Genomic DNA, 27,433 nt, shown 5'->3' with positions numbered 1-27,433 from the left:
TTGATATTAACCGGAAAATAAACACACTGAATGTGTAATCTTGACTTTAAGCTTTCGTGACTGCAGGAATTCATACTCTTTGGGTCTTTCGGTAAAGTCACGATGTTTCGATTGCAACACGAGCAATCGTCCTCAGGTGAATAAATAAAAATAAATAATAAATAATTGCACCTGAGGACGATTGCTATTATTAAATCTTTTATATTAAGTTCACTTGCTCGCTTGCTTGCGCGCTTACGACCGTGTAAATCTTTCGGTCGTTTTTTAACCCACTTCCCGTGATCCAATCGAGCTGACATTTTAAACATAGACTCGTTGTGCGTGACAATTTATTTTCCTGAAATTATTTTTTCCAAAATTTTACACTTTTTAGGAAAAAATAAATTATATTTAATTACCAATTGCTTAATGGTGGCAGGCAATCATCTGACCCATAGGTGGCAGCCATCTCAAGCCAGAGGACGAGAGGACTCTAGCCGCCACGCATATAAAGGATTTATAGTGAAAAACTTTGTTTTTACGGGTTAATTTTTTTTCTATCTAGGTGACTTTACCGAAAGACCCAAAGAGTAACATTGAACGGGTGTATTTTTCAAAGTGAATAAATCTAGTGCTCTATTTTAAAAGTTTGATGTCTCGGGACGGGCAGTGCTCACGGCCACGTGGTGTTTAGCTTTTAGCGCCGATGGTCCGTCGCGACGTTTCACCCGTCGCTGCGCCAAGCCTCTGCGAGGACGCAGCTCTCGGAAGTGGGAAATAAATAAATAAGTCTCCATCACAAATCTGCCCAGATCTTTCCGACGGCCTTGTAGAAACCCGCGCAGCGGATATACAACGAGGACAAGTGAACGCAATCGGCGACTTGGTTAAAAACAAGGAGACCTTTCCCCGTGGTTAAATCTTCGCCGGCGCCATCCACGGAGCGGATGGCGCTGGGGGGCACCGCCCCCCCGCTGGCGTTGGGGTCGGGCAAAGGGATTTCTAGCCGTGCGGCATCAGCGGCGTTCACCCGGGGAGCCGTGGGGCTTGCTGTGGCGCTGACGGCCGCTTAAAACCGGAGCAGCGCCTCTCGCAGGAAGGGGGGGGGCGGGGGGGGGATGGCGGTAAACAAACAAAAAGATGGCAACAGCAACACAACAAGGTTCGGTGAAGTGTGGCGAGTGACGTTGCAAGCGGCAGGATTTGGGTCCGCGCCGGGAATGGATTCTATCATGAATAATAATTTACTAAAATGTCATCGTTTGAAAGTTTCATGTTTACTGTTTCACGGGGCCTTGTTTTTACCGTTTTTCCTTCCGTCTCCCCATTTCACCCAGAGGAGTTGAGCACATCTTAGCGATGTGAAAAATGAGGAAGCGAATGTCGAGCGGTGATCGTGCTGCCACCGGGGTCGCGACGTCGTCGTGACGCGAAGAAGAATCCTTTCGGAAATCCCCCCTCCTCCTCCCCCCTCCTCCTCCTCCCCTCTCCTCCTCCTCCCCCCTCCTCCTCCTCCCCCCTCCTCCTCCTCCCCCCTCCTCCTCCTCCTCCCCCTCCTCCTCCTCCTCCCCCCTCCTCCTCCTCCTCCCCCCTGCTCCTCCTCCTCCTCCCCCCTCCTCCTCCTCCTCCCCCCTCCTCCTCCTCCTCCTACCCCCTCCTCCTCCTCCTCCTACCCCCTCCTCCTCCTCCTACCCCCTCCTCCTCCTCCTACCCCCCTCCTCCTCCTCCTCCCCCCTCCTCCTCCTCCTCCCCCCTCCTCCTCCTCCCCCCTCCTCCTCCTACCCCCTCCTCCTCCTCCTACCCCCTCCTCCTCCTCCTACCCCCCTCCTCCTCCTCCTACCCCCTCCTCCTCCTCCTCCCCCCTCCTCCTCCTCCTCCCCCCTCCTCCTCCTACCCCCTCCTCCTCCTCCTCCTCCTCCCCCCTCCTCCTCCTCCCCCCTCCTCCTCCTACCCCCTCCTCCTCCTCCTACCCCCTCCTCCTCCTCCTACCCCCTCCTCCTCCTACCCCCTCCTCCTCCTCCTACCCCCTCCTCCTCCTCCTACCCCCCTCCTCCTCCTCCTACCCCCCTCCTCCTCCTCCTCCCCCCTCCTCCTCCTCCTCCCCCCTCCTCCTCCTCCCCCCTCCTCCTCCTACCCCCTCCTCCTCCTCCTACCCCCTCCTCCTCCTCCTACCCCCCTCCTCCTCCTACCCCCTCCTCCTCCTCCTCCCCCCTCCTCCTCCTCCTCCTCCTCCCCTCTCCTCCTCCTCCTCCCCCCTCCTCCTCCTCCCCCCTCCTCCTCCTCCTCCCCCTCCCCCCTCCTTCTCCTCCTCCTCCCCCCTCCTCCTCCTCCTCCCCCCTCCTCCTCCTCCTCCCCCCTCCTCCTCCCCCCTCCTCCTCCTCCCCCTCCCCCCTCCTCCTCCTCCCCCCTCCTCCTCCTCCCCCTCCTCCTCCTCCTCCTCCCCCCCTCCTCATCCCCCCCCTCCTCCTCGTCATTAGAGAGCGACCCCGCAGAAGCGGATATTACAGAGCTACCACTGAGATGCCGACTTCTTCAAGTGACACTGGACATCCGTGAAAAGGAGCTCTCGTATCTCATTGGATGCCTCCCAGCATAAACAAATATTGTGATTCTGACCCTCTGGCTCACACAGAAGGGCCCACGGAAGCGGATATCACAGAGCTACCGCCGAGAGCCCCGACTTCGCCAAGTGATTTGTAGTCCACGGTAACATCTGGGCATCTGTGAGAAAGAGCTTTCTAGGGCATCAGATTCCTCCAGTACAAAAATTCAGATTGTAATCTGCTACAGATGAGGTTATACTGTCACCTATCTCTGTCTCTCTCTCTCGGCCTGGCTATACATCCATCCAAGGGTCTGGCTGTCTATCCATCCGCTTATACTATTGTCGATCTGTTGAACTGTCCATCTTGTCTGACTGGCGTGCCTCTAACATCGGTCTGTACAGTAAATATGTGCGTGTGTCTGTCTCCTGCTGGGTCAGTCAGTCAGTCTCTTTGTGTGTCCAGCAGTGCGTCCGTCTCTCGCCCTGCGTGTCTGCGATGTCCCGTTAGTGGGGGGCTCTGTGCGGTCCTCTGGGATGCGTCATTAGTGGGGGGCTCTGTGTGGTCCTCTGGGTTGTGCCATTGGTGGGGGGCTCTGTGCGGTCCTCTGGGATGTGTCATTAGTGGGGGGCTCTGTGCGGTCCTCTGGGATGTGTCATTAGTGGGGGGCTCTGTGCGGTCCTCTGGGTTGTGTCATTAGTGGGGGGCTCTGTGCGGTCCTCTGGGATGTGTCATTAGTGGGGGGCTCTGTGCGGTCCTCTGGGTTGCGTCATTAGTGGGGGGCTCTGCGGGCTCTACTCACGTAGCCGCGGGGTCGTACTCCCCCCAAATCCTCACAAACTCGTCCAGGTGGTGCGGGCCCAGGATGGAGGAATCTCGTGTCAAGTACTCAAAGTTGTCCATGATGACCGCCACGAAGAGATTCAGCATCTGGTGACGGGACACACGGGGACGGGACACGGGGAGACGGGACACACGGATACGGGACACACAGAGATGGGACACACAGAGACAGGACACATAGACGGGACACATAGGGACGGGACACATGGGGACAAGGGGACATGGGGACGGAGTCAATTAATGCCCCAGCAGGTTCGAGTGTCAAGGTGATTTTGCCGAGCCAAGGTGAGCAGTCAGGAGGACCGGGATGGCAGTCTCACTCGTAAGAGGGACCTGGGCGAGTCGGTGGGTTAGAAAGTAGGTGAGTGGGTGAGTGGGTGAGTGGGTGAGTGGGTGAGTGAGTGAGTGGGTGAGTGAGTGAGTGAGTGGGCGAGTAAGTGGGTAGATGAGTGGGTAAGTGATTTGGAGAGTGGGCGAGTGAGTTGGTCAGTTGGTAGATGAGTGGGTAAGTGATTTGGTGAGTGAGTTGGTGAGTGGGTGAGTTCCAGTTGATTTTGTGTAATGGTGTCAGATCTCAAGAGACCAGGATGAATCTCATTCGTCCAGGGGTCATGGGGTCATGGGGTCTGGGGTCATGGGGTCTGTTGCTGCTACTACACCACAGGTCCAACCTCCTCCATGGCACCACCACCACCACCACCACCTCCCCCCCACCACCACCACCACCCGTGTTAGTGACCCCAGAACAACACCCAACGGCCAAACAGCAACACTACTACTGCTACTACTGATGCTGCTACTAGTACTGCTGTTACTACTGCTACTGCTGCTACTACTGATGCTGCTACTACTGATGCTGCTACTACTGATGCTGCTACTACTACTGCTGTTACTACTGCTACTACTACTGCTGCTGCTGTTGCTGCTGGTGCAAGTGACGCACCAGGAAGGAGCAGAGGAAGATGAAGGAGACGAAGTAGAAGTAGGCGAAGTCGCTGCCACAGTCCTTCTCGAAGATGTCCGTGCCCTTGGCGCACTCGCGCCCACTCAGGCACGCCAGCATGATCTCGTGCCACGCCTCGCCCGTCGCGCTCCTGCACACGCAACACACACGCCACACGCACCGCACATGCCACACGCACACGCCACACGGCACACGCAACGCACACGCCACACGCAACGCACACGCCACACGCACCGCACACGCCACACACACACGCACACGCCACACGCACACGTCACACACACACGTCACACACACACGCCACACACACACGCCACACGCACCGCACACATGCCACACGCACCGCACACGCCACACACAACACACACACCACACACGCACCGCACATGCCACACGCACCGCACACACACCACACGCACCGCACACACACCACACGCACCACACACACCGCACACGCCACACGCACCGCACACGCCACACGCACCGCACCACACCACACGCACCGCACACACCACGCACCGCACACACACCACACGCACCGCACACACCACACACACACGCCACACGCACCGCACACGCCACACACACACACCACACGCACCGCACACACACCACACGCACCGCACACACACCACACGCACCGCACACACCACACACACACACCACACACACCACACGCACCGCACACGCCACACACACACACCACACGCACCGCACACACCACACACACACACCACACGCACCGCACACGCCACACACACACACCACACGCACCGCACACACGCCACACGCACACGCCACACGGCACACGCAACGCACACGCCACACGCACCGCACACGCCACACACACACGCACACGCCACACGCACACGCACACGTCACACACACACGCCACACGCATCGCACACACACCACACCGCACACACCACACACACCACACGCACCGCACACGCCACACACACACGCCACACGCACCGCACACGCCACACGCACCGCACACACCACACACACCGCACACACCACACACGCCACACGCGTTAGCATCCGTCACGCCAGTGAGGTGGCGGCCTGTCTGTTTTGCGGCGCTGGCGGCGATGCTGTGATTCAGCACCATTGTGGAGGCAGTGGCCAGGGTTGGTGGATCGCCACACAGATGTCGCCAAGCTCACTCCCTACCCGTGGGTGGGTTATCACGGTGCGCACCGTGACAAGTCTGTTTCTGATTGCAAGCTATCATCAAGTCTGCATAAACCACACGTGCTTGTGGCAAAACATGCAACAAACACTCGTGTCTCTGACGATGACAGTAGAAGTGTTACGCGTCGTCTCTGAAACTGATTGGGCTACACCGGAGGTCCAGCCTCCTCCATGGCACCACCACCACCACCACCTCCCCCCCACCACCACCACCTCCCCCCCACCACCACCACCACCCGTGTTAGTGACCGCAGAACAACGCCCAACGGCCAAACAGCAACAGAGGCCAATGCCAGCATCACAAAGCATATGACGTTCACATGACGTTCACATGACATTCACATAACGTTCACATGACATTCACATGACGTTTACATGACGTTTACTTGGCATTCAAATTACGTTCATATGTCGTTCATATGACGTTCACATGCATTCACATGACATTCACATGACGTTCACTTGCCATTCAAATTACGTTCATATGACGTTCATATGACGTTCACATGCATTCACATGCCATTCACATGACGTTCACATGCATTCACATGCCATTCACATGACGTTCACTTGGCATTCAAATTATGTTCACATGACGTTCACATGACGTTCACAAGCGGGGCACCTGAAGAGCAACATGAGTGCCTGGAAGAAGTTCTGGAAGTTGTTGTGCTCCTTGATGGCCGTGTCGTCATTCAGCTTGATGTTACCAAACACCTGGGGTAGGGTGACGGGTGGGGGTGAGGGGTGAGAGGTGAGGGGGTGAGAGGTGAGAGGTGAGGGGGTGAGGGGTGAGGGGTGAGAGGTGAGGGGGTGAGAGGTGAGGGATGAGAGGTGAGGGGTGAGTGGTGAGAGGTGAGAGTCTACTGTGTGTGTGTGCGGTGTGTGTGTGTGTGAGTCTACGGTGTGTGTGTGAGTCTACGGTGTGTGTGTGTGTGAGTCTATGGTGTGTGTGTGAGTCAATGGTGTGTGTGTGTGTGAGTCTATGGTGTGTGTGTGTGTGAGTCTATGGTGTGTGTGTGTGTGAGTCTATGGTGTGTGTGTGTGTGTGAGTCTATGGTGTGTGTGTGTGTGTGAGTCTACGGTGTGTGTGTGTGTGTGTGAGTCTACGATGTGTGTGTGTGAGTCTACTGTGTGTGTGCAGTGTGTGTGTGCAGTGTGTGTGTGTGTGCGGTGTGTGTGTGTGTGAGAGTCTACGGTGTGTGTGAGTCTATGGCGTGTGTGTGTGAGTCTAAGGTGTGTGTGTGTGAGTCTACGGTGTGTGTGTGTGAGTCTACGGTGTGTGTGAGTCTATGGTGTGTGTGTGTGAGTCTACGGCGTGTGTGTGTGTGAGTCTACGGCGTGTGTGTGTGTGTGAGTCTACGGCGTGTGTGTGTGTGAGAGTCTACGGCGTGTGTGTGTGTGAGAGTCTACGGCGTGTGTGTGTGTGTGAGTCTACGACGTGTGTGTGTGTGTGTGAGTCTACGGCGTGTGTGTGTGCGGTGCCGACCTGCATGCCGATGATGGCGTAGATGAAGAAGAGCATCGCGATGAGGAGGCACACGTAGGGCAGGGCCTGGGGACGCACGGCACGACGCGGGCACGTGGGCGCACAGTCGGCGCAAGGACACGCACGACGCGCACAGCGCTCCTCGGACAGACCGCGCTCGGACAGACCACGCTCGGACACCGCACTCACTTGGACACTGAACTCACTGAGACACTGAACTCACTCAGATACCACACTCACTGGGACACGGCACTCGGACACCACACTCACTCAGACACCACACTCACTGGGACACCGCAGTCAGATACCACACTCACTGGGACACGGCACTCGGACACCGCCCTCAGTTCGGGCGTCACGAGCAGGCTGCGTCGCCGTCGCCGCCCGCTGGAGGCAAGCGGCGACTGCGACTTCGCTCCGTGCGGGGTGCACGCACCTTGAAGGACTGCACGAAGGTCCACAGCAGGATGCGGATGGTGTAGCCCTGGCGCAGCAGCTTGATGAGCCGTGCCGCTCGGAAGAGCCGCAGGAAACTGAGGTTCAGATTCTTCTTCTGTTAGAGGGGGGGGAGGTGGTCAGTGGGGGGGGGGGGGGGCGGTCAGTGGGGGGGGGGGGGGGGCGAGGCCGCTCGCGTGTCCGTGCGTCCATCCACCGTCTCGTCCGCGTGTCCGTGCTGTGTGCGTGCGTGCGCGTGCATGTGCACGTGCGTACGTGTGCGTGCGCGTGCGTACGTGTGTGTGCATGTGCGTGTCTATTCTATTCTATTTTGGATCTATAAAGGCGCCTATCGCCGAGGCGCTTGGCCTCGGCGATAGGCGGAAAGATGGCTGGGGTAGTACGGCCGTGAGTAACCGGGTTTGGAAAAATAATGTTGATACGACAGCAGGGGAAGGAGGTGATGGTGGAGGGGGTTGAAGGAGGAATGGCGGGAGCCTGAGGGTGGATGGTACGGTCAGCAGCGGGATGGAGGAGAGATGCAAGAGCGAGACGAAGCAGCGGCTGGCTGGCGACCGGTGCCGCTCACCTTGATGAGCTCCGTCACCACGATGTCCGTCACGCTGCCAATCACCGTGACGAAGTCGAATATGTTCCACGAGTCCTTGAAGTAGTTCTGAGCAGACGCGCGTCAAAAAAAACAACAACGACAACAACGATGACGACAACGCGGCCGTCCACCGCCGTCCGCCACCACCCGTCTCCCGTCTCTGCATCTGTCAGCGCCGTCAGCCGTGGTGGTCGATCCACTGCTGGATTAACGGCCGCGGCCACGGTCCCTCAATCCCACAGTCCCACAGTCCCACAGTCCCACAATCCCTCAATCCCACAGTCTCTCAGTCCCACGGTCCCTCAGTCCCTCGGTCCCTCAGTCCCACAATCCCTCAGTCCCACAATCCCTCAGTCCCACAGTCTCTCAATCCCACAGTCCCTCGGTCCCTCGGTCCCTCGGTCCCTCGGTCCCTCGGTCCCACAGTCCCACGGTCCCTCGGTCCCTCGGTCCCTCGGTCCCTCGGTCCCTCGGTCCCACAGTCCCACAGTCCCACAGTCCCACAGTCCCTCGCCGTAACAATCCGCCTGGCAACCGCTACACCGGCTGGCTGGCCGTCCGCTCAGCTGCTTGGCTGACCATACTTCACCACGCTGGTCACCACGGGGCGTCCAAGGTGGAGGGATACAAAATTGGTTGTGATATCCACTCGCTTACTGATTATGGTTGGAGGGGGGGGGGTGGGGGCGTGGGGGGGGGCGCGGTGACGTCCTGCTCCTTTGCCCGCCTGCGCGCCAGCCGGCAAAAACTTTCTCGCTCTCCCTGTCTGCCTCGTGGCGTTTTTATAAAAACGCGACCAGCGGCGTCAACTTCTCCCGTGGCGTTAGGGTGGAGGTGCGGAGCGGCTCACTAGGATCCCGAAGGCGACGATCTTGAGCTGGCACTCCATGAAGAAGAGCACGGTGAAGACGATGTTCAGGTATTTCAGCACTTGCTCATACTCCACGGGGGCGTTGTGAAACTGCGCGGGCAGAACCAACGACCGTCATCATCGTCATCGTCATCATCATCACGGTCGGCGTCGTGACGGTCACCACGATCGTCGTCAATGTCGCGATTATCATCGTCGTCGTTGTTAACATTATTTTTGTCTTTATAATCATCGTCAACATCATTATCATCAGCAGCGTCATCAATGTCAGCGTCGGCGACGACATCGTCATCATCGTCAGAATTTAACACCCAGGAAGTGATAATGATTGCGCCGTCGCTGCCACCACCACCGTGACCACTGCCACCGTTATCACCGTGGCCGTGGTGATGGCGTTCCATTTTGTCACGGGGGAAAAATAAAGAAAATTCCCATTTGATAAAATGCGAAATATAAATTTGTCGCGTCCGTCGCTTTTTCATCGACTCGCTCACCACGTGCAACCTCGGCTCGGCACGGCATGGCTCGGCACGGCATGGCTCGGCACGGCATGGCCCGCCCACCCCCCCCACCCCGCCACGCCCCCCCCACCCACCTTCATCATGAGCACGACGGTGTTGAGGGCGATCATGGTCATGATGAAGTACTCAAAGGAGGAGGAGACGACGAACTTCCACATTTTGTACTGGAAGGTGTTGCGGTTCTGGGGCATGTGCTTGGTCAGCGGCTTGGCGCTGATGGAGAAGTCGATGCAGGCGCGCTGCGGCACGCACACCGCACGCACACAACACGCACCCCACACAGACACCACACGCACCCGGCACACACACCACACGCACACCACACGCACACCGCACAGACACCACACGCACACCGCACAGACACCACACGCACACCACACGCACCCGGCACACACACCACACGCACACAACACGCACACCACACAGACACCACACACACACCGCACAGACACCACACGCACACCACACGCACCCGGCACACACACCACACGCACACAACACGCACACCACACAGAGACCACACACACACCGCACAGACACCACACGCACACCGCACAGACACCACACGCACACCGCACGCACCCGGCACACACACCACACGCACACCACACGCACACCACACGAACACCGCACAGACACCACACGCACACCGCACAGCACACCGCAACGCACACCGCACGCACACCGCACAGACACCGCACGCACACCGCACGCATCCGGCACACACACCACACGCACACCACACGCACACCACACGCACACCACACGCACACCACACGCACACCGCACAGCACACCGCACGCACACCGCACGCACACCGCACGCACACCGCACGCACACCGCACGCACACCGCACGCACACCGCACGCACACCGCACAGACACCACACACACACCACACGCACACCACACGCACACCACACGCACACCACACACACACCACACGCACACCGCACAGCACACCGCACGCACACCGCACGCACACCGCACGCACACCCGCACACCGCACGCACACCGCACGCACACCGCACAGACACCGCACGCACACCGCACGCACACCGCACGCACACCGCACGCACACCACATGCACACCGCACGCACACCGCACGCACGCCACACGCACACCACATGCACACAACACAGACACCACACGGACACCACTCGGACACACGGATGGGACAGTGGATGGACAAATGCACGGACGGACAGGACACGCGGACAGATGACCGGCTAGAGAGACGCGACGAGAGGTACGCAGACTCGAGGGAGGGAACGGCACGGGGACGATCGGCACGAGGAGGGCGACGACAATATCGACGAAGATCAGAACACCGCACACACACGCACACTCACACACACACACTCACACACGCTCACGTACACACACTCACTCACGCACACTCACACACGCATACTCACTCACACACACTCACACACACGCACACACGCGCACGCACCCTCACACACACACTCACACACGCTCACGTACGCACACTCACTCACGCACACTCACACACACGCACACACGCGCACGCACGCACGCACACTCACGCACGCACACGCGCACTCACACTCGCGCAGGCACGCACACTCGCACACGCGCACACGCGCACACGCACGTACATGCACGCGCGCACACGCGCACGCACGTACACGCACGCACACGCACGCACACGCACGCACACGCGCGCACGCGCGCACGCACACACGCACACACTCACACACGCACCTCGTTCTTCTCGAGGCTGTACTCGGACATGACCTTGTCGCCCTGCTCCTGGAAGGTGATGATGATGAGCGCCACAAAGATGTTGACGAAGAAGAAGGGGAAGACGATGAAGTAGACGACGTAGAAGATGGCCATCTCCATGCGGTAGCCGGGGCTGGGCCCCTGGTCCTCGTAAGTCGCCTGCACCGAGCGCATGAGCACCCTGCGGAGCCGCGTGAACACGGAGGCAGCGTGAACGTGTGGAGTGTGTAGAGTGTGCGGTGTGTAGAGCGTGGAGCGGCATGAACCATGCGAACTGGAGGTGCGGAGAAGGACAACAAACTGAGCACGAACAGCGGCGGTACCGCGGGTGGCGCCGGCCACTCACTGAGGCCACCCCTCCCCCGTGGAGACGGTGAAGAGAGTGAGGAAGGCCCACAGGACGTTGTCGTAGTGGAAGTCGAACTTCTGCCACTCGCGCTTCTTCGCCTCGGCCACCGTGTTCTTCTTGTACTCCAGGAAGTAGCCCCTGGGGGGGGGCGCACACGTGACACGCACACGACACGCACACGTGACACGCACACACGACACGCACACGCGACACGCACACGATACGCACGCGACACGCACGCGACGCGCACGCGATACGCACACACGACACGCACGCGACACGCACACGACACGCGCACACGACACGCACACACGACACGCACGCGACACGCACACACGACACGCACACACGACACGCACGCGACACGCACGCGACACGCACGCGACACGCACGCGACACGCGCACACGACACGCACACACGACACGCACACACGACACGCACGCGACACGCACACACGACACGCACGCGACACGCACACACGACACGCACGCGACACGCACACACGACACGCACACACGACACGCACACACGACACGCACGCGACACGCACGCGACACGCACGCGACACGCACGCGACACGCACGCGACACGCATACGACACGCACGCGATACACACAGATCCCCGCGTCAGCGGGCGGCGACGGGGCGAGCGCCGTCGGCGGGCGGCGCGGCGACGGAGGCCGGGCGGCGACGTTGACGCCGCGCCAGCTGCTCGTTTGACTTGGGGGAGGAGGCTCGTAGCCGCTCGAGGTAATCGTCGCCGGAGATGGCAGGGAGCGGGAATCGAACTCGGGTAGCCGGGGCTCGTAGCGTGACGCGCCCGCCGCTAACAACGCTAACGCCGCCGCCGCCGCCGCCGCTCCCCATTCTAAGGGGCGTTCCGCTACGCCGCGTGATGCGTAGAAGTAACAACAACAACAACTCTTGTCATGTTCTACCAGGTAAGGCCCACTGAGCTGTGTGGCTCTTTTTGAGAAGAGACCTGGCCATCGAAAATGACAGCTCAACGAAGTGGATCATCATCATCATCGTGTGGATATTTATAGCGGCAGCCGCATACTCTAAACGCGTCGCGATGTTGATTATAAATGTGGAGGGACAGGAGGACGCGGAGAAAAATCCACGTGACCACAAAGAGAGACGGGGAAATCTTCAAATACACAGTAGCAGGCGTCAGGGTCGGGATCGAACCCACGACCTCCTGCACACCAAGCGAGGTAGTTAACATCTCCTAGCCACCGTGATGATGATGAGAGAGAGAGACACCGCAAACTCCAAATACACAGCAGCAGGCGTCAGGGTCGGGATCGAACCCACGACCTCCTGCGCACCAGGCGAGCTGGTTAACATCTCCTAGCCACCGCGGCGCCCATTGTTGCGAAAGCAGTGCGAGTTTGGCTTCGCGTGGTGGGCGGGAGGCAGTGTGGGCGGGGCTGTGGGCGTGGGGGAGGGGCGGAGACACTCAACGCTCCACACAGATGGATTGAAGAATCCATGGCTGTACGGCTGCCCTCACCTGCAGTCCTTCTCGAGATCCTTGGAGTTGTCGCTGCAGAAGAAGAAGCGCCCCTTGAAGAGCTGCACGGCGATGACGGCGAAGATGAACATGAAGAGGATGTAGACGATGAGGATGTTGAGGACGTTCTTCAGGGAGTTCACCACGCAGTCGAACACGGCCTGCGGGGCGACGTCGTCGTTCACATCGTTAACCTCGTTAACATCGCTGACATCGTTAACCTGGTTAGAGTCACAATGGTCATCATCATCTCACATTGATCATCATCAACTGACAGCGGTGAGCGAGGGGGCCTGTATCAAGTACTGAGTGAGCGAGTGGAGAGAGCGAGGAAGCGAGTTTACTGAGCAAGCGGGTGAGCGAGCGGGCGAGAGGGTGAGTGAGTGAGCGAGCGAGTTAGCGAGTGGGTGACCGAGTGATTGAGCGAGTGAGCGAGCGAGTGGGTGACCGAGTGAGTGGGTGACCTAGTGAGTGAGCGAGTGAGTGAGCGAGCGAGTGAGTGATCCGCGTGAGCGTGTGGAGTGAGCGGGCGAGTGAGTGACCGAATGATTGAGCGAGTGAGTGAGTGACCAAGTGAGTGAGTGAGTGAGCGAGCGAGTGGGTAACCGAGTGAGTGAGCGAGTGGGTGACCGAGTAAGTGAGCGAGCGAGTGGGTGACCGAGTGAGTGAGCGAGTGTGTGAGCGAGTGAGTGAGCAAGTGAGCGAGCAAGTGATCCGCGTGAGCGAGTGAGTGAGTGAGCGGGCGAGGGGAGCTGCCTTGAGTTTGGGGAGCCTCTTGATCGTCTTCAGGGGCCTCAGCACGCGCAGCACGCGCAGGGACTTGATGGTGTTCAGATCCTTGCCTCCCTTGCCTCCCTTGCGGTTCTTGGGGCCCCTGCGAACCGAGCGGACGGCGGACAAGAGCACATCGGTGAGAAGGGCCATCGCCCAAAACGTCGCCTGTTGGGTATTTTTTCTCGTGTTGTTGTTGTTGTTTTCCTTTCAAGCCCAGGAGCGGTGTGCCGTGTTGATGTTTTTGTTGACATGGAACGTGTGGGGTTGTTGTTATGGAGATGGAACGTGTTGAGTGGTTGTTGTTATTCACACGGAACGTGTTGGGTTTGTGTTGTCGTTGTTGTCTGTGCTTGCGCACACGCACGCGTGCACGCGTGCACACGCACACGCTCGCACGCACGCACGGACGCACACGCACGGACGCACACACACGTACAAACGCACACACGGACACACACGCGCTCGTACCCGTCTGATTGCATTTGTAGGGTTTGTATATCGAGGCATTGATTTGTAAACCCGCCAATCGGGGAGTGGTGGTCATGGTCGTGGTGGTGGTGGTTGTGGTGGTGATGGTCGTGGTGGTGATGGTCGTGGTGGTGATGGTCGTGGTGGTGATGGTCGTGGTGGTGGTGGTTGTGGTGGTGGTTGTGGTCGTGGTGATGGTGGTTTAGCCGCGCTGTGCCGCTAAGAGCCCGGCGACTTCCATTCCCGGCTACGGCTGACGTCGGTGCGGAGCGACACGATCGGAGCGGTTGGCTCCGCACGGCGCGGAAGAAGTTCAACATACACACGTACGACACACGCATGTACAACATACATACAACATACATACGTACCGTGAACCGGTCCTGGGCGCCCCCAACGCTTCACCGAATCCCCGCCGGCAACGGAAAGAGCGGCGCGACGGTGCGGTTTTTAAAACAATCGGCGCGAGACCCCAAAAAATTCAAATAAAATAAAAATCAAGTCCCATTGGGGGGTACTCTGGCAACGTGAGCGGAGCGACCGGGCCGGGAGAACCGGTGACCTGCCACGCCAAACCGGAGCGGTCACCACCGGCGCAGTGGCCACGGTTCGGGCGAACGCCGGGAGCCCACGGCCCTCAGCGGAGCCGCCTCTAACCTCGGCCACAGGGGCGGAGCTGTGGTGGGTGGTAGTGTGGAGGGATGGTGGGTGGGTGGTCGTGGGGGGTAAGGGTGGTGGTGGGTGTGGTGGTGGTGGGAGGTGGGTGGGAGGGATGGTGGGTGGGAGGGATGGTAGGTGGGAGGGGTGGTGGGTGGGAGGGGTGGTGGGTGGGAGGGGTGGTGTGTATGTTCGTGTGTAATGTGCAGCAGTGGAGTGCACCGATGCGTCACATCTTACTCGGCTTCCGTGTTGCTTCTGCGGTTGTGGAGGGGCGAGAGAGAAGGGGAGAGAGAGAGAGAGAAGGGGAGAGCGCGGAGTTAGAGACACGCGGTGGGGGGCGGGGGGGAGCTCGTGTCAGGGTTCAGGGGTCAGGGTAAGGATTAGGCTTAGTGGTCAGGGTTACCATTTAGCGGTCAGGGTAAGAGTTGAGCAGTCAAGGTCAGGGTGTAACGGTTAAGTCTAGCATCCAGCTGTCAGGGTCAGAATTGAGCGGTCAGGGTCAGGGTTTGGCTGTCAGGGTTCGGCTGTCAGGGTCAGGGTTTGGCTGTCAGGGTCAGGGTTTGGCTGTGAGGGTCAGGGTTTGGCTGTGAGGATCAGGGTTTGGCTGTGAGGGTCAGGGTTTGGCTGTGAGGGTCAGGGTTTGGCTGTGAGGATCAGGGTTTGGCTGTGAGGGTCAGGGTTTGGCTGTGAGGGTCAGGGTTTAGCTGTCAGGGTTTGGCTGTCAGGGTCAGGGTTTGGCTGTCAGGGTCAGGGTTTGGCTGTCAGGGTCAGGGTTTAGCTGTCAGGGTTTGGCTGTCAGGGTCAGGGTTTGGCTGTGAGGGTCAGGGTTTGGCTGTGAGGGTCAGGGTTTGGCTGTGAGGGTCAGGGTTTGGCTGTGAGGGTCAGGGTTTGGCTGTCAGGGTCAGGGTTTGGCTGTCAGGGTCAGGGTTTGGCTGTCAGGGTGAAGCTTGAGTGGCCAGGTGGCGCTCCAGCGGCGCGTTTGCGAGCGTGGACTCACGAGAAGGCGAACGCGAGGAGGGCGCCGCTCACGACGATGAAGTCCAAGATGTTCCAGGGGTCGCGGAAGTAGGCCCCACGGTGGAGCACCAGGCCCAGGTCGATCATCTGCTCGCAGCAGGCAGCGACGACGACGAGGAGAAGGAGGAGGGGAGAGAGGAGGGAGAAGGGAGGAGGACGAGGGGGAGGAGGGAGGAAGGTGAGGGAGGAGGGAGGAGGAGGGAGGAGGAGATGGAGGAGGGGGAGGAGCAGAGTGAGAGGGGGGGATACCGGCGGCCCCCCTTCAGAAATGGATGTGAGGAGGGGGGTGGGCGTGTGGGGGGGGGGGGGGGCGTAGGAGTACAGTACAGCAATGGCGTTTGCCACGCTGTCCCTCAGCCGCCCACAACGTAAACCCCGTGATCATCACCAGAGATGCGCTGCATGCGTCATTGTCATCATCATCGCCGTTCTCATCGTCGTCATAATCGTCGCCATTATTATCATCTTCATCGTCATCATCATCGTCGTCGTTGTCGTCATCATCGTCGTCATCATCGTCGTCGTCATCATCGTCGTCGTCATCATCGTCGTCGTCATCATCATCATCGTCATCATTGTCATCGTCGTCATCATCATGACGTTCACCCCCCGGGAGGGACAGCGTTCCCGGCAGCGGCTGCCGCCAGGGGCGCAACAAGCGGCGAACGCCGACGAACCTTGAAGACCATTTCGAAGGTGAAGACCCCAGTGAAGACGTAATCGAAGTAGCGCAGCACCTGCAACGGCAGAGCAAGACCCGCGCGGTCAGGAGCCGGGCAAGCGCCCCCTCGTGTGCCGCGGTGCCGGCCTTCGCAGGCGCCCGCTTACGGCGCTCGCCCCAACGGTCCGTCGAGGCTACCCGGGGGATCCTTGTCAGTGTGTGCGTGCGTGCACCTTGTTGCGGATGGAGCCGGCCTCGACGGGGTCCTCTGCGGCGAGCGCGATGCTGCTCATGGCGATGACCATGAGGATGCACATCTCGAAGTAGCGCATGTTCACCACGTAGTGGCACGCACGGCGCACACTGCACGCACACGCGGTGACCAGCTGGGCGACGGTGGTGGTGGTGCGTGGTGGTGGTGTGTGCTGGTGGTGGCAGTGCGTGGTGGCGGTGCGTGGTGGCGGTGGTTTGTGGTGGTGGCGGTTCGTGGTGGTGGTGGCGTTGGTGCTGGCGGTGGTTCAGTGGTGGCGGTGGTGGAGGTGGTGGTTCATGGTGGTGGTGGTGGTGGTGGCGGTGGTGGCGGTGGTGGCGGTGGTGGTTCGTGGTGGTGGAGGTGGTGGTTCATGGTGGTGGTGGTGCGTGGTGGTGGTGGTGGTGGTTCGTGGTGGTGGTGGCGTTGGTGCCGGCGGTGGTTCAGTGGTGGCGGTGGTGGTTCATGGTGGTGGTGGTGGTGGTGCGTGGTGGTGGTGGTGCGTGGTGGTGGTGGTGGTCGTTCGTGGTGGTGGCGGTTCGTGGTGGTGGTGGTGTTGGTGCCGGCGGTGGTTCAGTGGTGGCGGTGGTGGTTTATGGTGGCAGTGGTGGTTTGTGGTGGTGGTGTGTGGTGGTGGCGATGGTGGTGGCGATGGTGGTGGCGATGGTGGTGGCGATGCGTGGCGGTACGCACGGGTTGGTGGTGCTGAAGACGAACATGGAGCTGAAGGGCACCATGGGCTTGGGGCCCGTGGGGTCGCCCTCCGCCCCCTCCCCCTCCTCCGCCTCCGCCTCTTTCTCCTCCTTCCCCGCGCCTGTGGCACAAATGCGGCCACGGTGGTGGCGGCAGTGGTATTGGAGGTGATGGCGGTGCTGGTGATGGTTGTGGTGATGGTGGTAGTGGCAGCGTTGGTGGTGGTGGTGGTGACGGTGTCGACCACCTCGGTGACACCCGGGCGCTCTCCACCGACAGTAGCCGTCATTGCCTGGGGCTGTCTCGGCACAGTAGTGACATCACTAATGTGGACTTCTACACACATCTGGCTGTCGCCTGATGAAGAAGCTGGTTGTAATTACTGGCGAAACGTCGTACACTCAGATTGTAAATGTTGAGGCTTGGCTCTCCAACACACCGGTGTGCTGCACTAGTTTACTACACTATACACTACACTACTATACACTACACTATACACTACACTACACACTACACTATACACTACACTACACACTACACTATACACTAGTGCTGTACTAGTGACGAATTGGCCACGTTCTGCTTACGTGACAACCCTGACTAGTTGGCCGTGTTGGGTGGTGGTGGGTTTAACGACACAACATTTCTATATTTACGCGATCTTACCCAAAAAGAAACCCTTGATTGTGGCATGTGGATGATGTTGGTCACGAACGCCGACCCTTGCGTGTTAACCTGCCGGGCCCTTGCGGAGGGGGTCAGAGCGGAGCTGAGTCACCTTGCAGCTGTGTGGAGTCTCCGGCGGGCCCGGTCAGAGTCACGGGGATCTTCACCAGCTGGCTCGGCTCCGCCTTGCCCCCGCCCTTGCCGTTGCCCTCCGACCCCGGGCCCTTGGCGTCGAGGAGGGAGGGCACGCCCGCGGTGGCGTTGACGCCCGCCGCCTGGCCGTCCCTGGGCGGGGGGCGGCGTGGGGGGAAGCGAGACCCCATCACCCGAGTCGGGACTCGAACCCGGGACGTGTCTGGCGCGTGCCGGGGCAGCGCCGGTGCATCGGCTCCGTGCGCCTGTCCGCCCGCGGGCGGGAACTGCGACTCTCCACGAGTTACTTTTATGATAATGATAATCATTATAACGGTGATGAGGAACTCAGTTTCACGAAGCGCTTATCAAATTTCTCATCTCAAAAGTGCCATACATCAGAAGTAAAGTAAAAAAGAGAAAAATAAAACACCCTTCTTGTTACTGTTACAACTAACGAGTCAACTCGCGTGACGCTCCGGGTGATGGACCTTCTCCACGGCATACACAATCGGGTCGTTTGCAGTGTGGATAAAAATATATATATATTTGCGCATTCTGACCACGATGCCATCACGCAGAGGCCTACCGCTTGCAAGTGGCATCGCCGGATCTCTAGCGTCCCATTTGGAGAGAGCTGTTTCAGTGCCGTCTTGTAGGTGAGTGGGTGAGTCAGTGAGTGGGTGGGTTGGTGAGTGGGTGAGTGGGCGAGTGGGTGAGTGACTTGGTGAGTGGCTGCCTGGATGAGTGGGTGAGTGGGTGACTGGGTGAGTGGATGAGTAGGTGAATGGATGAGTGGGTGAGTGGATGAGTAGGTGAATGGATGAGTGGGTGAGTAGATGAGTAGGTGAGTGGGTGAGTGGGTGAGTTAGTGGGTGAGTGGATGAGTGGGTGAGTGGGTGATTGGGTGAGTGAGTGAGCGAGTGGATGAGTGGGTGAGTGGGTGACTGGGTGAGTGGGTGAGTGGGTGACTGGGTGAGTGGGTGACTGGGTGAGTGGGTGAGTGAGTGGGTGAGTGGGTGACTGGGTGGGTGAGTGAGTGAGTGAGTGGGTGAGTGAGTGGGTGAGTGGGTGACTGGGTGCCTGGGTGAGTGGGTGAATGGATGTTGCCACTGTGAAGCTGCCAGACTCATTGCTTTTTGTCTTGACCTTCAACCCTCCCGCCTAGCCTGCGAGCATTTGCGGCCGCTGGACTCGAACTGGTACCTGCGCACGCCATCGGCGGCACCCCTCTGCCCGTTGAGCTCCCCGTCCCGCGGCACTCCGTTGGGTCTCCGCGGGGCCTCCAGGCCCGAGGAGGCGAGGAGGAACTCCCTCTCTCCTGCGAGGTGCACGCACACGCAGCCCGTCGCACACACACACGCAGCCCGTCGCACACACGCAGCCCGTCGCACACACGCAGCCCGTCGCATGCACACACACAGCCCGTCACACACACGCACGCAGCCCGTCGCACACACATACGCAGCCCGTCGCACACACGCACGCAGCCCGTCGCACACACGCACGCAGTCCGTCGCACACACGCAGCCCGTCGGACGCACGCACCGGCGGATGGACGGACAGACGGACTGGACTGAGGGACAGGGAGACAATAGGATGGACACGTGGGCGGATGGACGAACGGATGGATGGGTGGGTGGAGCGGAGAGATGGTTGGGTTGAAGAATTAACTGAACACCATCCACCACCACCCACCACCATCCACCCACTTCACCAGGTACTCATTGTGAGGATGAGTCGACCTGGGGGAGGCCCAGGACCAGTTCAGATAATCACCACCAATGTTGGTGGCCGTGAGCAGGAATCAAACTCGGGTTTGCCGGGATCGTTGCGCAGCATGGCGCTAACCCGCTACTACTCTACCGTTACCACTACCACCATTACAACCACCACCGTTACAACCACCACTACCGTTACCACCACCGTGACAACCACCACTACCGTTACCACCACCGTTACAACCACCACTACCGTTACCACCACCGTGACAACCACCACTACCGTTAGCACCACCGTTACAACCACCACTACCGTTACCACCACCGTGACAACCACCACTACCGTTACCACCACCACTACTACTGATACCAACACCACTACCATTACCACCACTGTTACGAGCACCACCATTACCACCACCACCATTACCGCCACTCACCGGTAAACACGTCATCGCGGCCCGGGTGCCCGAGCGCCAGGCCTCCGGTCGGCACGGCGCCGGCGATTCCGCCGACTCCGATTCCGCCGACGACGGCGGCTCCAGCGGCCTGCGGGGGCCGCGTGGCCGTGGGGTCGGGCGGGGGCCGGTAGCAGGCCGACGAGGTGCGGAAGGGGCTGGCGTTGAGGGCCTCCGTGCTGGTGGCGCGCAGGTGCTGGCGCCGCAGCTCGTTGGCGCGCTGCTCCCACACGGAGCGCGGCTTGGAGGAGAGCCGTGGCTCCTTGCTGGCGCACGACGGCGCGGGGAGGAAGGGAGTCAGCGACGGTGGTGATGGTGATGAGGGTGTTGATGACAGTGATGATGACGTTAATGGAGACGATGACGACGACGATTATGATGACGATAAGGGTGATGATGACAATGATGACGACGATGATGATAATTATGATGACCATGATGATGACAATGATGACGACGACGATGACGACGATGATGACGATGATGATTACAACAACGATGATGATGACGCCGCCGCCGCCGCGTACCCCCACCTGGACAGATTGGCGGCCGACATGGGGCTGACCTCGGCGACCTCCCGGGCTTTCTGCATGGCGAGTTTATGCGTGGCAGCCTCCTCTTCCTCCTCCTCGTCCTGCTGGGAGTAACCGCGCAACCCCCACATACATCTCCCGCACGCGCCAAGCTCCCTCCGCCAGCCACGTCGAGGGCAAAGGTCGCCCCCGCGTAGCCGCAACGGACCGTCGGGGCACGTGCCGTTTGGCGCTGAGGCGGCTCCCGGGTGGCCAACAACAAACCCCACGGCAGCCGCGGCCACCTTCGTCTCTCGAGTGGCGATGTTGGCGACGACGATAATAATTCACATGTATTGGTTGCGCATTCTCCTACCTAGGATCCAAGTGCGCAACGCATGAAGAGCAGGAGACAATGACAGAACCAGGGGGCAACCGGCCGAACTCGAGAGGCAAGGACACTTTAAAGAGATGGGGTTTCAAAGCGGACTTGAATCTACCGACTCCGATTGCCCTGATTTCAAGTGGCAAGGCGATCCGTGGTTTCGGCGCCACGCTAACAAAAGCCCGGTCACCAAAAGAGCGCGACCTGGGAGTGCCGAGCAGTTGGAGACCGGAAGATCTGAAGGACCTTGATGGAATATATACAGAGGACTGCAGAGCTCGGGGCAATATATAAATGTTTTAGTTCCTGCAAGTAATGTGAGGTGAGCCCTCTTAAAGCCTGAAAGGTGAAAAGCAGTACCATAAAAATGCACCCGGAATTTGACCGGTAGCCAGTGCAGAGCTAAGAGGACCTAGTGCAATGCGCTCACAGAATGGTGACCGTGTGAGCACTCTCACAGCAGCATTCTGAACAAGGTACTCGTCTCAGGCTGAGTGGACCTAAGGGGAGGCCGGGACGGGTTCAGACAACCGTCACCGGTGTCGGCGGTGGGTCGTGAGCGGGGAACCGAACTGGGGCCGCCGGGGTTCGTAGCGCGGCCGCGCTAACCGCTGCGCCGCCGCTCCCCGCGCTAACCGCTGCGCCGCCGCTCCCCGCGCTCGGGGCACCGACGATCACCCTCATCGATGCATCACCTTGGTCAGCTCCTGGGCATTGGCGAGATTGTCCACAGCGATGGCCAGGAAGACGTTGAGGAGGGTGTCTGTGCGTCACAGTGGATGTCGTTAAGGGCTCAGCACGGACGCCGCGCGGACGCTCAAGGGACAACCTTAGCAGGCGGACACGACGGACGGACGGATGAACAGAGGGATGGACAGATAGACACATGGACAGATGGGGAGATGCACGGATCGAGAGACAGATTGACACACAGACGGAAAGACAAATAGACAGGCAGAGGGATGGACAGAGCTGCTGATGTTTAAACGCTTCACACCTCGGCTGGAGTGCGTTACGTATCTACGTGCGTTGAACTTCTTTCGCACCGTACGTAGCCAACCGTGCTAATCGGAGGTGCGGGCAGGGGAAAGGGCCAACAAACTAAAAACACAACAACAACAAGCGCTTCTCAAGAAATTAGTTTGTCAATCCAAATAATGATTTTAAAATGCTATACAGCTCCCGGAGTGGCCTTCTTAATATTGGAAGGGGAAGAGCGTTCCAGACGGTCGCAGGAGCAGCAGCCAGCCAGCAAAGCCACCACCACCGCTGCTGCTGCTGTGAGGATGACCAGAGTTCATGTGATGACGATGGTGGGGTGGTGGGGTGGGTGGGTGGGGGTGGTGGGGGGGTGAGGATACAGTTCCCGAAGAGGGTGAGGACGATGAAGTAGAGGGAGGCGAACATCCCGTCGTCGACGCCACCCTGCGACACGATGGCATCGTACATCACCACGTTCCAGTCCTCGCCCGTCAGGATCTGCACAAAGCGCAGGGCACGTCGTCATCATCACCACCACCATCATCGCGATCATCGCTATCATCATCACCATCGTCGCCATCATCGCCATCATCATTATCGCCATCATCGTTATCATCATCATCATCGCCATCATCATCGCCATCATCATCATCACCATCTTAAACATCATCATCGGCATCATCATTGCTATTGTCATCACCATAATTGCTGTCACAATCACCATCGTCATTGTCATCATCACCATCTTTATCATTGTCATCACCATCATCATCACCACCACCACCATCATCATCATCAGCACGACCGCCATCATCGTCATCTTCATCATTGCCATCACCATCATCGCCACCACCGACTATCACCGCCACCACCGTCACCACCGTCGTCCCCTGCATGCGTGCTGCGTGCGGAGTGCGCGATGTCGGGGGTGCGAGTGAGGAACAGAGGGACCGGCCTGGAACACGGTCATGATGGCCGCCGGGAAGGTGTTGAAGTTCGTGTCGGGGGTGCTGTGGTCGAAGTTAAATCTGGAGGAAGACGGGCGACAGAGAAAACGAATTACAAAGACATCCGAGGGAGTATCGTATCCGCTAGAGATCCCATTGCCGGCTCTGAGAATTGACAAAAATAAAACAAACAGAAATTTTGACTGCCGTGCAACAAACATTACTCTCGTATGGCAGAGCGGGGGGGGGGGGGGGGGGCGGGAGAGTGCTGCCCTCTGCAGAAGGAATCTCAGAGGTAGTTCTGTGGAATGCACTTCCGTTCTGTGTGGACCAGAGTTCACTTGAAGCAGTGATCTCAGAGGTAGCTCTGTAGACTCCACTTCCGCATAGCCATTCTGTGTGGACCAGTGGTCACTTGATCTCAGAGGTAGCTCTGTAGACTCCACTTCCGCAGGGCCATTCTGTGTGGCCCAGACGTCATTTGAAGAAGGGATCTCAGAGGTAGCTCTGTAATAATCTGCTTCTGTGGGTTCCGCTCTCTGACAACACGGAGCAGGAGGATGAGGAGGGGGGGGGGGGGATCGCGTTTGACGTGTGAGATTATATTTTCACCCCCAACGGATTTCTTCTTTCTCCGGTGTTTGCGGAGATTTTTATTTTGCGGTCAAAATCTAGCAGGAGGGGGGAGGGGGAGGGGCCCTGGTAAAGTTTGACTGCATTCCACTCACTGGCCCCCGAAGAGCTGCATGCCCAGCAGAGCGAAGACGACGATGAAGAGGAAGAGCAGGAAGAGGAGGGACACGATGGACTTCATGGAGTTGAGCAGAGACACGACCAGATTCCGCAGAGATGACCAGTACCTACACACAAGCGCACGCGCACAGACAAGGGATCCCCGTGTAGCCTGTAACAGACTGTTGGGAACACGTGCTGATTGCGAGCACCTATGAAGGCCGGCACCATCGCACACGAGGAGGTGGGTAGCCAGCACCACGCCCCGGCCGCCTTTGTCTCCCTAAGTGGCGATGTATACGCACAGCACCAGGTACTAATTTGAGACTGAGTCGACCTAGGGGGGAGGCCCAGGACCGGTTCAGATAATCGTCACTGGTGTAGGCCGTGAGCGGGGATGGAGCCCGGGTCGCCGGGGGTTGTAGCGCAGCGTAGCGCTAACCACTACGCCGCCGCTCCCCTCAAGAGACGACCATTACCCACGTAGAGACAAAGGTCCCCCACATAGGCTCTCGCAGGCTGTTGGAGGCAAGTGCCGTAAGCGAACAGCAGCACGTACGAGGCACACGCTCGGGGTGGGTGGCGACCACAATCGCCAGCCAAACGTCAAGGTCACTCGAAATGTAAATCTTGCCGTGGGTTCGCTCGCCAACGCACAACCGGCTTCGTGCCGATGTCGAAGCTAATTGCGCACATTTTTGTGTTACGTGACAAACCTTACCAAATGGCCGTGTCGGGTAGTGGCGGGTTTAACGGCGTGTTTATAATTACCCATGGTGGGGGGGAAACTTGTATTACGGGTGTGGCCACCGCCACGCCCGGCCGCCTTTGTCTCCCCCCCCCGGCAGTGACGCTTCTTTACACATCGCACTGGGTACACGCACCGCGGCCACATCGAACACCGCGACGCTATGTTCGTCCGCACAACCCCAAGCGGCTTGCAGGGCAAGTCGTCGTCGTCATCTTTGGTGTCGTCACCATCATCGTCGTCGTCGTCGTCATCTTTGTTGTCGTCGCCATCGGCTGCCGCTGCGGAAAGTCCCCGAGCGCTAAGAAGTTTTGTGCGTCGTTGGGGGGGGAGGGGGGGGTGGAGGGTGGGGAGATGTGGGGGGGTCCCCCACTCACTTGGTGACCTTGAAGATCCTCAGAAGCCTCAGGGCCCGCAGAACCCTGAGGCCAAACGCCGACCTGGGCTGCAGAGTGGACCAGATGATTTCGAAGATGCTGCCGATCACCACCTGCACCGCACGGACATCCCCGCCCATCAACGCCATGCCTCCTCCTGGTGAGCTCCGCTCCGTACATAGGGGGGGGACTCTGCTTACGAACAAAGCGACTTACGAATGTTCAGAGATACGAACAAACCTGTCCATATGTCCAGTTGCAGCTGTTCACGATGCTATTGCCTGTGACAGGCTGAAGAAGAGAGCAACTGTGCAGACATCTCTCAGTCAGTTGTTTAAAGAGAGTAGAGAGGAAACACGAACACCAAAGGGAATTAGCATCTACATCTGCAGAACGTGAAGAACCAGTGGCATCTACATCTGCAGAACGTGAACAACCAGTGGCATCTACATCTACAGAACGTGAAGAACCAGTGGCATCTACATCTGCAGAACGTGAACAACCAGTGGGATCTACATCTACAGGAGATTATACGACGTTTAAAGCCATTCCCTGTCTTTGGTGTAGATGCCGTACAACGTGTTTGAAATTTACAGGAGTCAAGTTGTACTGAAGAACAAATCGACTAACCAACAGATCTCTGGAACCGTTTGTAAGTAGAGGAGTGCCTGTATATAGTAAGTATTCCGTTCAGTTGATCGTGAGTATATCTTAAGATATGGCATATCTGCTGTTTTTGCTGATGCTGTTGTTACTACTATTACTGCTGCAACTGATGATGCCACTGCTCATGCTCCTAGTGATGCTACTACTGCTGCTGCCATGATAGCTGCTGCCTGCATCTCACCGCAAAGTCGAAGCAGTTGAAGGAGGAGTGGAAGTAGTTCTGCATCCCGAGCCCGTACATCTTGAGCATCATTTCCAGCAGGAAGAGACCCAGGAACACAAACTCCATGTAAGCTGCAAAAACAAAGATCCCCCGTACTGCCTCAACAGACTTTTTGGGGCAAGTGCTTTCAGCGAGTAGCACCTACGAATGGCGGGCATGGCAACACGAGGGGCTGGGTGGCCAGCACCACGCCCGGCCGCATTTGTCTTTCCAGCGGCGATGTTGACACGCCGCACCAGGTACTCATTTAAGGCTGAGCCGACCAAGGGGAGGCCCAGGACCGGTTCAGAAAATCTTCACTGATGTTGGCCGTGAGCGGGAATCGAACTCGGGGTCGCCGGGTGACTGGGCTGAGACCCTCAACTTGCCGCACAAGAGACCCCAGTTTGACCACAGAGCCGTCGTGAGTCTATGGGAGTCTGTGGGCCTTTCACTAAACCTATGGGGACTCTGCATACGTCTATAGGCCTTTCTATTTGTTTATTGATCTCCCTATATCCATGGGATCTGTATGCGAGTCTGTGGTGGGTCGCGACGCAATTATGTGGGTCTCTACACGAGTCTATGGGTCTCTATGCGATGATGTGGCTCTCGCTGTCAGTCTATAATTCTCTTCGTGATGAAGTGCGTCTCTACGCGAGTCTATGGATTTCTCTGTGGGATTGGGGGGGATAATTCGGCGACGGGGGGGGGGGGAGGATTGGTAGGGGGGGGTTGGTGAAAGGAGGGGGAGGAATTGGTGGGGGGGGGGGGGAGTAGTGCCGACTCACAGAGCACTTCGGTGAGCTCCTTGGGCTGCTTGTAGTGGACCATGGCGACGCAGAGCGTGTTGAGCGCCACCAGGCAGAGCACCGTCCAGTAGAACGCCTGAGACTTCACCATGCGGCGGATGCAGAAGCGCAGGCGCTTCTCCTTGCGCTGGAAGTACGAGGAGGAGGAGGCCGCAGCGGCACCGGCCGCGACGCCGCCGGCGCCGGCGCCGCCCGAGGCACCGGCCAGGCTGCCCCCTCCGACGCCGCCGATTCCCGCGCCGATGCCCGCGCTGGCGCCGTCGGCTTTAACGCCGGTGATGCTGGCGCGGGCGAACGGGGAGCCTGGGCGGACGGGCAACGCGCAGAGAGGTCACGTGTACGACCACGACGATGAGGAGGTGGAGGGGGGTGGCGATGGTGGCCGACGATGGTGGATTGGATTTGCAATGCGTCCGTAGAGCTACGAGTTCACTTTCACCTCACTCAGATGCTCGTCCGCTCGCTCGCTAACCCGCTCAGCCAGGCTGCTCACTAACTCACTTG

General features: G+C 58.8%; 1 protein-coding gene across 5 annotated transcripts in view; it reads right to left on the bottom strand.

Moving 5' to 3' along the window:
* Window positions 1-27,433, bottom strand: part of LOC133360234 (voltage-dependent P/Q-type calcium channel subunit alpha-1A-like) — a 108,165-nt gene that overhangs the window by 40,275 nt on the left and 40,457 nt on the right. For 3 of the 5 annotated variants that reach the window (XM_061578874.1, XM_061578873.1, XM_061578876.1), the window contains 28 exons: window positions 26,909-27,232; window positions 26,097-26,209; window positions 25,250-25,362; window positions 24,121-24,252; window positions 23,401-23,473; window positions 22,826-22,943; window positions 22,160-22,227; window positions 21,101-21,204; window positions 20,550-20,833; window positions 19,595-19,709; window positions 18,369-18,541; window positions 17,591-17,711; window positions 16,881-17,010; window positions 16,664-16,723; window positions 15,967-16,073; window positions 15,207-15,224; window positions 13,824-13,941; window positions 13,068-13,228; window positions 11,548-11,688; window positions 11,181-11,382; window positions 9,527-9,691; window positions 8,911-9,021; window positions 8,040-8,126; window positions 7,452-7,568; window positions 7,016-7,081; window positions 6,152-6,243; window positions 4,309-4,459; window positions 3,325-3,452 (listed from right to left, as the gene is read on the bottom strand). In XM_061578874.1, the coding sequence (XP_061434858.1) occupies window positions 3,325-3,452; window positions 4,309-4,459; window positions 6,152-6,243; window positions 7,016-7,081; window positions 7,452-7,568; window positions 8,040-8,126; window positions 8,911-9,021; window positions 9,527-9,691; window positions 11,181-11,382; window positions 11,548-11,688; window positions 13,068-13,228; window positions 13,824-13,941; window positions 15,207-15,224; window positions 15,967-16,073; window positions 16,664-16,723; window positions 16,881-17,010; window positions 17,591-17,711; window positions 18,369-18,541; window positions 19,595-19,709; window positions 20,550-20,833; window positions 21,101-21,204; window positions 22,160-22,227; window positions 22,826-22,943; window positions 23,401-23,473; window positions 24,121-24,252; window positions 25,250-25,362; window positions 26,097-26,209; window positions 26,909-27,232 (3,592 nt within the window). The remainder of the gene's footprint in view (window positions 1-3,324; window positions 3,453-4,308; window positions 4,460-6,151; window positions 6,244-7,015; window positions 7,082-7,451; window positions 7,569-8,039; window positions 8,127-8,910; window positions 9,022-9,526; window positions 9,692-11,180; window positions 11,383-11,547; window positions 11,689-13,067; window positions 13,229-13,823; window positions 13,942-15,206; window positions 15,225-15,966; window positions 16,074-16,663; window positions 16,724-16,880; window positions 17,011-17,590; window positions 17,712-18,368; window positions 18,542-19,594; window positions 19,710-20,549; window positions 20,834-21,100; window positions 21,205-22,159; window positions 22,228-22,825; window positions 22,944-23,400; window positions 23,474-24,120; window positions 24,253-25,249; window positions 25,363-26,096; window positions 26,210-26,908; window positions 27,233-27,433) is intronic. The other 2 variants (XM_061578877.1, XM_061578875.1) reach the window with 1 other exon arrangement.

Source organism: Lethenteron reissneri, chromosome 67 (genome assembly GCF_015708825.2).
Source record: "Lethenteron reissneri isolate LAM-NWPU_2019-01 chromosome 67, ASM1570882v1, whole genome shotgun sequence".
Taxonomy (NCBI): Eukaryota; Metazoa; Chordata; class Hyperoartia; order Petromyzontiformes; family Petromyzontidae; genus Lethenteron; species Lethenteron reissneri.
The sequence above is the reverse complement of the archived record's forward strand: the minus strand, read 5'-3'. Positions and strand labels throughout refer to the sequence as shown.